Source organism: Erigeron canadensis, chromosome 9, assembly GCF_010389155.1.
Source record: "Erigeron canadensis isolate Cc75 chromosome 9, C_canadensis_v1, whole genome shotgun sequence".
Classification (NCBI taxonomy): Eukaryota; Viridiplantae; Streptophyta; class Magnoliopsida; order Asterales; family Asteraceae; genus Erigeron; species Erigeron canadensis.
In genome coordinates, this window is record NC_057769.1 from 30985800 (window position 1) to 30998005 (window position 12206).

The window sequence follows — 12206 nt, forward strand, 5'->3', positions numbered from 1 at the left end:
ATTTGTCTAGTTTCAACTTGGAACCAGTACAAATATGGACTCAAATCAATAAAATAATAAGATAATAACTTTTCGGAAATCCTAGTGTAAATATATTGGTACTGGCGAAACTATAAATTAATAATTCCTATCTAAAATTTTTAAAATTATCTAGTAAAAATGAATTTATAGTCATTTGTTTTCTGTGGAAAAGGGCATCGGGAGTTACTTTGCCTGTTTAGTCATTTATTTTCTTTTTTAACTTTAAATCTATAATGAGTTTTTTTATATAAATTTTCTTATTGTACTTAAGAGTTTAGATGTTATCGAAGTTGTAAATTGTTGTTGCCACTTACAATGCTTCTTTTCAAATGACCGGTTCAAAGTTAACAAATCTTCCTCAAGCTTGTCATATATGAATTTCATTAAATTAATAATTTATTAATTAATCGATATAATAGTATCTCGCTAAATTGATAAAATATCCGGCTGATCCGACGTTACTAATTTGTAGAGGTTTATATAAATGATAGATATAAATTGTAGATAGCAAAAAGTATTTCGGTTTGGCTTAGAACTATAATTGAATACATGAGTTTTAACTTCACGACTTCACGTAGTATGTCAATTCGATGAACATCTTAACAACTTTGTACGGCGTAATCAACAAAAATAATGATAAAATCCCAATTGAAAACGAGTCAAGTATAGAATAAGTGAAAGTTTTCTCCTGATGACGAGTTTTTTTAACTAATCAAGTTGATCCCTATGATGCCAGATATCGAAGACGTACGACAATTTAACAGTAACATAAAATAGTAAGAGTAATTAAATATTTTAATGGGTTTTTTTTATTATGAAGTGATTCATGTGATATGCTTAACATATATTGGCAAATACAAATACAAATAGAGGAATAAGATTATAATTATGGTGTACTTAGCTTAAGTATAAAATACCCATATTTTAATATATATTAATCCATTAAAAACTACATGTGCCACAATAATTTATTCATTATACAATAAATGTTAACATATAAGTTTGTTAGATTAACTAGATCTAAGTTATAGATAACAATCACACATTCCCTTTTTTCATATTTATACGAAGTTGTCCGGAGGCTCTAAGAATCATGATCAAAATATTCATGAACGAATTGGTTATATCTACAATTGTAAATATTCGCTTTGTTAATTGTGAAATTATATGCTTAGCTAATTTATTCCACTTAATTATAAACATTTTTAGCTTCATGCCTTCAACCCAATTATCTGTATACAGTTATCAAGTTTAATTGAAACATACTAAAAATTTGTTCCTGTTGCAATTTGCAAACATTTCGATCAACAGTCTGTTGGAAGCAACAAAAGTTATACGTGACCAAAATGGGATATAAAAGAAAATGAAGGATCCAAACTGTAATTAACATGAAGTTTAGGAGTAAGTGAAATATTGAATCGTACGCCACTACGCCGTGCCGCTGTGGTGTGGTGGTTGAAACTTGAAAGGTCAAACTTTGACTTTATATCCGTGAATTACGTACAATACCTTGTTTTATTCGAGCGATTTTCTAAAAGCATGCCATAGTTTCCATTACTATAAATATTATATTGTCAACCATACAATATTTATATGTATACAATTTTTTTTATACACTATGCAAATTGACAACTTATCAAACTAAATTGATCACATGACGTTTTTTTTTTTTTTTCATTTAGATAACTATTTATTGTTGAACAGCAAAAGAAGTTCGTATGATTCGTCCAATACTACTGTACGGAAGATTGCACCACGCCATAAAATAACGAAAAATGGTCGAATATGACGGAATCATAGTTTGGGTTGAAAGATTTTTTTAATCTTGGTATGAAACTCTAGGTAAGTTAATGACGACTAGAGTTCATCCAAAAGAAAGTCTCAAAGTTTATATCTTATAGTTTCATAAATCATTTTAAAGAGCCATGTTTATCTCTATTGAAAAAGATTTGCTTAGTTTTTGCTAAGAGTGCGTATGAGATTAGTGAAGAGAATTATAATTCAAAATAATATGTGTAAGTAATTATATAGTAAAAAATTAAAATTTAAAAAAGGTTTTTATAAATTTTGGGTTCTTAAAATATCCTTTCCCGGGTTTATCTTTGATGACGTAGTGAATTAGTAAATTAAATTGATGTCCTTTTTTAGATCCTCATCTTTTAGGCGGGGGCAGAGTGGTCAGTGCGCGGGTTGGCGAGTTTATGGAGCCATACCGCCGGTATCACCACTGTCGGTGTCACAGGGTAAGCTCAACGGTTTGGTGGGAGGGTAATATACCCGCTACGCATAAATTGAGAGAGAAAGAGGGACATGACCATTTGAAGGGGGGCCATCTCAAATATATAGTTTTCCTATTTTTTTTTATTAAAAAATCAGTGAATGCATACATATATATATATCGAAGGAGAGATCGAGGAAAAACTGAAAAAGGTAACATGAGGGGGGATTTCTCTTTTTTTTATTATTAATATTATTATTTTCAAAACAAACCCTATAATATTGATTAGTTGACGATTCAGTTAGTTGTTTTTATAAATTGTAATTAGTTAATTAATGGAAATAAGTTTGTTTCTACTAATATTTAGATATATATCAATATATGTTATAAATAATTTGTTTTATTTAATTGATGAAATGACATGTTGTTAATTTAAAAGAAAAAGAAAAAAGATAAATTTGGAAGGGTTGAAAATTTATGGAGCGCTAATAAAAATGATTGGGAAGGTTGGTTGGAAGGGTTGAAGTGAGTTGGGAGAATGTTATTGGTTGGATTTGGGAGGGTTGATAAATTTATAAAAACCACTCCGCCCCCCTTACGACAGTAAAAAAGCTACTGCGTGTATTAGCTTTTTATTTTTTATTTCTTTTTAATTACGCAATAATTAGCTACTCTTTGAAAAATTAATTCGTCATTTATATACCGATGATATATGATTCATGGTTATCATTTTGAGTACTATCTCACAATTTAATATATTTTGTCATTCTTCTAAAATAATGTTGTTACTTAGTAAAAGTCATGTCGATATCCAACGCCGCATGTGGATATGTTCGCACCCATGTGGTTGTATAAGCAGCCGTACCTATAGTGCCGTACTTGACGGAGCTTTCGCTTTTTGTTTAATTAATCAAGTCGTCTTCGAACCTTTACTTGAATATTCGGCCACTAGGATTAGATTGTTTTATTTAATTACAGCTAGCTTTTTAAATTCAATTAGTACGTTAGCGTTACTAATCAGTTAAGGAGTTTATAATTCGTATAAGTTTGGTGGTTAAAAGATGACAAATAACTAGTTTGATGCTTTGTATGCGTGAAATGTCATTGATGAGAAGCGAGATTGGTCGATTGTGCGGCTTAGACAAAGATTGTGTTTATATGTTATCTATATAATTATTAAAAGAATAGGAAATCGAACGATTTTATAGCCTTTAACAACTCGAACCTATTTTATAAATTTGCCACATAAGATTACAACCTATGTGGCATTCTCATATATATATATATATATAAACACTCCGGTGATAACACTCTTAAAATAAGAACAGTGAGAACACTTAAAAACATCATTTTGATACATTAAAAGTACATAAAGCTAACATAATGCATAACTAATTATCATTATTTAAGTGTTGAACTACACATTGATCAGTCAAAATTGAAAAATCACGTTTTTTGTTGGATGCATCATTTTGATGAATATGCATCCAAGATGGATGCACAAAACAAAAAACATGATTTTCTCGATTTTGACAGACCAATGTGGTTAAATAATTAAATAATGATAATTAGTTATACACTATGTTAGTTTTACGGACTTTAATTGCATCAAAATGTAGTTTTTAAGTGTTTTTACCGTGTTTTTATTTTAAGGTTGTTCTTATTTGATTATCCTCCAATATATATATATATATAGGGAAGTGATAATCGTACCACAGATTTTGATGCATTTACCACACTGTAAATGTTTTATAGCATAGTGTACAAGTATGTAATGTATAACAGTAGTAAATTTATCAAATTCTGTTGTACGGATATCATTTCTCATATATATAAGGCGTGCGTCGGTTTCCATACGCGTCTCTTTTTTGGCGAAAATGGTCTATGTCGTTGAACACTCTTAGAATAAAGGTCCCCATCGTTAAAGACATTAAAAAGTTCTAACAATCGCTAACAAACGTTAAGTTTCGTTTGATGTTTAATGGGAATTACAATAACTTCTGCAAATCAAGTTCTTTTCTCTAACAGGGAGTTAGATCATTTTCTCTAATGAGTGTAACTATCGTTAAATGCTATTTGAGTGTCTAACAAGAGTTACAAATTAAAAGTTGTTGAAAATCATATCCTTTTCTCTAATGAGCATTAGGATATATAGTAATTGTGTTAAATTTAAAAAAAGAGCGTGAGTTTTCATCATGGTTTTACGTTTTTATTTTTGCTTATACTTTTAACTAAAATTATCGTTTTTTTTAGTTGTTTTTGGCTTTTTACAATTGATTGTACAAAGTTAACATGATATATGCGTCCATTTGTCTTTTAATTTCTACAACTATTTTTATGGTACTTTCCTTTTTTTTTTTTCTTAATCTTGTGTACCATTTGGTACCCATCATCCCTTCCCTGCAAAGTTATGATGCATGCGAAATGCCTCCACATGATACCCACAAAGTAATTGTGATAACCGTCTGAGACTAAGTTCAAACTCGTGACCTTTCGATCTATACCTGTGGGCCCAGCTTCTAAGGCAGCAAGGTGGCCACTGAGCTATGCCCAAGTGGTTACTTTCCATTTCTTTTGTGTTTCACATATAATAGTATAATGTTAGTGTGTTTTTTTTCCTGCTCCAATATATATTTTTACTTTTTTTAATTAATCATATATAGCTGCTACATGATCAATATAACTATTAATACAATTGATCATGTAAATGATTGTTATATCTTATGTTTGTATACGACAATATAAATTTAGACACGTTTAAACAAGAAACAAACAAAGCTGTCTCCTGCCAAAATAATGTATCTGAAAGCAACGTTATGTCTCTCGGGGCAACACCCGAGTAACATAACTAGTTTAATCTAATTAATGTAAATAAAAGATCTAGATGTGTATATATCTATACTTCTACAACAAAAAGAATAGACCCCTATGATGAAAGTTATATGGAGGGAAATGTTCAAAGTACCCTCTACGAAAAAACTTTCTCCATTGATTTTATTTGTAGTCATTCATACACACGCAAACTTTCTCTCTTTCTTTCATTTGTACCCATGTTAATGGTATCCGCTGCAACGCGCGGATACCGTACCATGCTAGTATGTGTAAAATAAAATAAATTGTGAAATCTAATTATTAACGATTAATTAATCCATTTAACGCACGAGTAATGTACATTTTGGCGCCTTTTCGAGAAACCGTTTGAAAAAACAGTTATTCAAACATCTTCTTTTCACCAATTAATAACCGCCATATGTGAGTGTCCGTACGCATAACCGTCACAACCGTACATAATCTATATATACATGTTCAATTTCCATCACCATATATTTTCTTACTCCCGAACACACATAATCCAAAAACCCGGCCTATACATACACACATCTATACGTATATCATTCATATATAAAGGAAATGGCACAAAAAGGTGGTAGCGGCAACAACGACAAGACACCCACTCGGCCCCCCATCATTGGTGGCCGGAATCCAACGCCACCAAGAACCCCCGGGGCCGAAACCCCAACACCCGCCACTCCACCGCCACAGCCCTCAACAACGTTGTCTATTGGGAGGGCAAGTACTTCTGGGGGCAAACGCCCCATGTCTTCTTGCATCTGTCCCGTTTGCGGCAAAGAAATGTACCATGAGAAAGCGCTAAACGGGCACATTCGATGGCATCCGCAAAAAGATCGTGACGCGGCGGCGGAAAGGGTGGCGAGGGCTTTAGCGTCGTCTGTGGCGGTGGTTCAAAACGAACAAGGGAACGCGTCGAAAAGGCATAAATTGCCTGATTTGAATTCTTCACCCCCGCCTGAAGACGAGGAGTGAAGAAGATGGCCTTTTCGATTTAATTAGATTTTATATGTCCAGATATATCCATGCAAAATGTTTATTTTAATAAATAAAAATGTGAAGACGTACATGTATATATACTCTTTGCCTTTAATTTGGATTTGGTTGATATTTATACATATTTAGTTTCTGTAGTATATATATTTTGTTTTCATTCTTCGATTCGTTATCGTTACTTCATGTATTATGATTGAATTGCTATCGAATTTGTGCATGCATATATACATTGCATGATGATTGTTAATTTTGTACTGGCCGGATGGATAAACGCAAACATCAGATTTGTGCATAAATGTTAACGTTTATTTTACTGTGAATTTAATTTAGTTTCTTTAAGATACTGTTATAAATTATTGATGTATGTTTGTTTGAAATGCATTTTGGATCAACTTTTGTATCAACAGGAGACAATCATGTATGTGATATATATGCATATAGGGGGACAATCAAATAAGAACAGTCTTAAAATAAGAACGGTGAGAACACTTAAAAAAATCATTTTGATGCATTAAAAGTCCATAAAACTAACATAGTGCATAACTAATTATCATTATTTAAGTGTATAGCAACACATTGACCTGTCAAAATAAAAAAAATCATGTTTTTTGTTTTATGCATCCATCTTGGATGCATATTCTTCAAAGTGATGCATCCATCAAAAAACGTGATTTTTTCGATTTTGACGGATCAATGTGTTGTTAAACACTTAAATGATGATAATTAGTTCTGCACTATGTTAGTTTTATGGACTTTTAATGCATCAAAATGATGTTTTTTAAGTGTTCTCACCGTTCTTATTTTAAGACTGTTCTCACCGGAGTGTTACCCTATGCATGTATATATATATATATATATGACAAAATTATCAATATGCATACATATATTATATGTAACATGAAATATATGCAAAACATATATTACATGAAATACATACATTAATTTAGGCAAATTCACATTACTAATTCGATCGGTGGCATTCATGTTACAATGTTAGTTTGGTGGAATGCATTGGATTTAAAGAAGTTTTGCAGATTGAATATTTGAAGTTTATTCATTGGTAGAAAAGTATATTGTGTTCCTTCATGTGGAGGGGAATGATATTTGTACCACATGTTTCAATAAATCTATCACATGCATTGCTTTAGTAACTTATATATATATATATATATATATATATAAAAGGGGAAGTGAGTATGGAGTTGTCCCCCATCTAAGCTTAGATGGAGAACTCCTCAAATTTGATTTTTATAATCATGAATATCATGGGGGCCATGTATTTGTTTTAAATTCAAACAAATAATAAAATATTTTTATGTGAGGGGTTCCCCATTAGATGGGGAACAACCCCATACTCACTTTTCCCATATATATATACCAGAGAGAAGGTTCTTAAGGAGAGAAGGGAGAGAAAGTTTGTTTTTTATTTTTTTTAACTTGTTTTTTTGATTTTTTTTTTTCTTTGTTTCACCTTTTTAGTCTTTTTTTTAATTAATTCAATCCATAGAAAAATTTTAAAAATAAATAAAAATTAAAAATTTCTAACCCGAGTTAGTGAGTTATACATGTAAGGGTACGGTACAGGCTTCGCCCTTAAAGATATTAATAAGGGGTAGCTGGTGGGAGTGATAAGTCATAGGGGTGATCGGTGATGGGGTGATCTACCTAACGGGCTTCGCCCTTAGTATTATGGCTCCGCCATAAGCCGAGAGGTTTCGCCTATAGCTTACGGGCTATGCCCTTTGAAAAAAAAATATTTTTAAAAAAATTTATATGAAATAAGTTAATTAAAGAAAGAATGAAAAAAGTGAAAAAAAATCAAAAAAGTTTAAAAAACAAGTTAAAAAAAATAAAAAACAAACTTTCTCACTCTTCTCATTTGATCTCTATCCTATATATATATATATATATATATAGTGTATGTTTTAAATGTTATCTTGTGTGGTAGATTTATTAAATTTGTGATATGAATATCATTTCCCTTTTGTGAAGGATGTTTACATTGTATATATTTTGGGAAGTGATATTCGTACAATTTATTTTGATGGATGTACCACAACTGTGCATTACTGGCCATATTTTGCATTATTTCAATGATTTGACTCAAACTGTTAACTTGCAAATACAAGAAGATGAGAAGGGGTTGAGCACTTCTTGACATCATGGGATCTTCCCTTTTTATTAGTTAATACATAATATGTAATCTTTGCTTGTTTTAGTTGTTAGATTACTAGTTATAGTTTTCTTGGAGTGGCATGTCAGTCTCTCTTTAGATGTTGCACTGATTATTAGTAAAGTTGAAAATAACGTTAGAAGATCTCTATCCATTTAAAACTCATATTTTTCAAGGGTTCTCCTATAGGAACACGCCCATTCGGCATAAACACCAAATACCCATCATACGTAAGTATATATTGATATTTTCCGTATGTTACTTTGACTTTTCTGATCAAAGTTTTAATATGGGCGTATAATGGAATATACAATGCCTCCATTTTACATGTGAAATACGATAAGGAAGGCATTTGATTGGTTCTTTGGTTTCTTATAAAATATGAACAGTGGGAACTAATTTGACATTAAAGATGTTCAAATAATTAATTGTGAACGGTCAGTTGAAGAAAACAATAGTTGATTTAACCTTTTGGAATAAAAAAAATATATATAAAAGTTGTGTTGATTGGAAGAAGTCGAGCACCCTCAAGCCCCTGACCAAATCCGCTGCTGAATATGGATTGCGCAAACAATGGTACCATCGGCATCAATTAGAGATCAGACTCGCCCATTGGTTAATGAAAAGCTACTATGCAGGCTGAATTGCGGTCACTGCAGAAGATTTTGGTGAAAAGCTAATAGTAATCACCAAAAAAGCAGTACGTCTAGTTTTCTTGGTTATACTTAATTTATGAAAGAAAAATATTAAGATGAAGACGATATATATTATCTACTGATATGATTGTCAACTAAGATTCAAGAAAGTACAATAAGAATATTCCCTGAGTAGCATTACTGGGAAAGAACATTCAAACAAAATCTGAGGTTTGAATATGCACAAAAATCTACTATAAGCTTAACTTTCCACTGCCATCACAGGATTTACAAGATCGAGCTGACAAGCATTTCGTGCAGTAACTCCATTTCTTCGGTAGCCTGTCAAAACATTTTTGTAAAATTTTAGTATGAAACCATGTTTTCGTATGCAAAACAAAAATTAAATCAAGTACTATATATACCCTGCTGTGTATCTAGTAGCCATATTCTTCGCATTCAATCTGGCTTTCTCGGCACTTCCATCTGACATTCTTTTCAGCACAAATCCTTCGCCTTTGCATTCAGGACATATCCCTGAACCACCACAATCGTCACAAGTTCTTGTTGGAACAGACTGTGGTTAGATAAAACAGAATTAGACCAATAATGCAACTTGCTGCTGCAGAAAAGGGCCCATTTTGTAGTATCTAGGAGATGCATATAGCTACATATACCTGGGCTGTCTCTATAGACTTGGTTCTCCTAGCCAAAAGGGTGGCAGCTGCACCCACCACTGTGGCGGCAACTGCAACAGAAGCAGCTGTTTCCGGTAATCCATGTGGTATTAAAGTTTCTTTTGGCTTTGCAGGATATGAGACAAAAGAACTTTTATAGAACATGGTGTAGTCTTTAAACTTCAATTCCTTCCCTATTTCAAAACGGCACAAGTAAAAACCAGATATGATGTCTGCCGCAGGTAACATGACTAATGGGCACACGAATAGAATTCATAAAACTATTAACACGAACTTAGGTCTTGCTTGTTTGTTAATGTTGGTAAGTTGTCCGTGAACATTCATTTGTGTTTTTGTTCGTTTATATCTTTCTGGTACAGTTTAAATACTTACTAAACTAGTACTCCTTATACTTCAGGAAAGAATACAAGCATACATGAAAACAATCATTTTAAACACAGTACTTCACGATATGTTTGTTTATGTTCGTTTGTTTTCTTTCTATAAGGTACGAATATGGAAAAGATTATTTTCTTAACAAACAAGTATCCATTCATTTAATGTTGGTGTTTGCTCGTTTCGTTTACATCCCTGACCTTTTGCTTCTTCTATTCCCTTTCTTTCCGTATATCAGATTTTGTCGTTAAACCTTGCAGCATATTCCATATATCATCAAAAAAAAAATGTGATTTTTTTCGTGTATCATTAAATCTTGCAGCATATTCCATATACCATAAAAAAAAATGTGATTCTCTGTGTTGACTTACAAACATATACTTAACCCCCTGCACCCTTTCAGGAGTCCAAATCTCACAAGTCCAAAGAAAAATATCTAAACATTGTTGTAAGACTACATAAACAAACATGATAAAAGACTATGGTCACTATCATATTAGTATTGTGTTGCTGTCATGTTAGACAAATCTCATATAAAGCAACCATTTTTAAATCGAGGAGGAGTTTCTTGGTTCGAATACTAATTACTTAACCGTCCACATTCAAAATTCTTCTAAATTATAACTATCTTCCTTAAGCCAAAAGCTAAGACTTTTCATACTATATACATAAAAATATTTCGAGAAAACGACATACTGCCAAAGGCTCCTCAGCTTCACAGAGAGTCCATTATAAGAAAGTGTAAGAATGTAGAGCATATTTTTGACTTAAAACCAGTGTCTATTTCTGGATGACAACTATTTTGTCTTAGGACTTCCTAATATCAATACTAGGTAACACCCCTGGATACAAGCAAATTATATATTGAACCAATAATTACTACCACACTATGTGCTAAAGAATTTTGATCCTCAAGATAATTATTGATACACATAACAATCAAGATAACAATCATAATATTTGATTGCAATTACCATGGACAATTTTTCACTCAAGAAAGCCACCCTGGCCCCAAAACTCTTAGGGCGCATTTAATTGTGGAAAATGATTCTAGTTTTCCATTTCTAATTTTCTAGAAAATGGAAAATGAAAAGTGGAAAACATTAAAAAAAAAAAAAAGTGTTTTCTAATTTTCTATAGAAAAGTGTAAAACAGTATTTTCAGTTTTTTTGGAAAACATTTTTGGAAAATTATGATTTGATCGCATTTTCTGTTTCCATGTTTTCTTGGAAAGCAAAAATGGAAAACAAGGGATAAACGTACGGTTTTTACATAAAAAGCTAAGTTTAATCTAATCAATAACCTTAATTATACGAACAACAAAGAATACGAATGAATCATAATTCTATAGTTAAATCACATATATCCAAAGTTATATAACTTTCAAAGACAAAGTATTAAGAAAGTGGAAGAATTATTTCATTGATCTCAAACAGCAATTTATAGAACTAGTAGAAACTATCCACTAACTACAAGAATAGTTCTTTAAGTATATATACATACATCTCTACAAGTATAGATACAGAACAGGAGTACAGCAAGCTAATAAATTCTAAACTTACAATATGAGAGTAAATTGTGAAAAGTAAAAAGGATTTATTTTTACCATTTGAGAATGAAGTAACAGGAATGATAGTCTGCAAAGAAAGCTCCATTTTGATGTGGTGGTGTTCTTGTGTAAATATCTAACATATAGATGATTTCTTTCATCCTGTAGTTTCTGTATCAGAGTATCACTTATCCAGTTATCCTACATAAAATCTTTTGCATTGGTGTGAAGTGACATGTATACCCTTTTTATGACCATATTGTATCTTGATAATATAAGTTTTTAGGAGAGTTATAATTGATGTTTCTGTGTGAAAAGATTAAGATTAAAACTCCAGCTTGCGTTTAGTTACCCAAAGTTTTTTGAAAATTTTTTATTTTAATTTAAGAAAAAATATTTTAAAAAAATGATTAGGTATTTTACTTTTACAAAACTTTGAAAAACTTATACAGTTGAAACTTTGAAAAATATAGAGAGTTTAAAGATTTCTAGAAAACTATATAAATGAGTTTTCATAGAGGAAGTTATGAGTTGGAAAACTTTTTTTTTTTTAAATTGTTACATTTAAACATGTTCTTTGTTTTTTCATGTTTTCCTTAAAATTATTTCTAAACAATTCAATGTATTTTTACAATTGAATACACCCTTAGTATTTAAATGTAGCTACGTTTATCATCCTGGTCGGTGACAG

General features: G+C 31.4%; 1 protein-coding gene across 1 annotated transcript; it reads right to left on the reverse strand.

The window, feature by feature from the left end:
* Window positions 1-9004: 9004 nt before the first annotated feature.
* On the reverse strand, window positions 9005-11685 carry LOC122580914. The gene is made up of 4 exons (XM_043753059.1): window positions 11573-11685; window positions 9571-9764; window positions 9319-9470; window positions 9005-9235 (listed from the first exon to the last, which is right to left on the reverse strand). The coding sequence occupies exons 1-4, from the start codon at window positions 11619-11621 to the stop codon at window positions 9148-9150; spliced, it is 483 nt and encodes a 160-aa protein (XP_043608994.1). The 5' UTR covers window positions 11622-11685; the 3' UTR covers window positions 9005-9147.
* Between the last annotated feature and the right edge of the window lie 521 nt (window positions 11686-12206).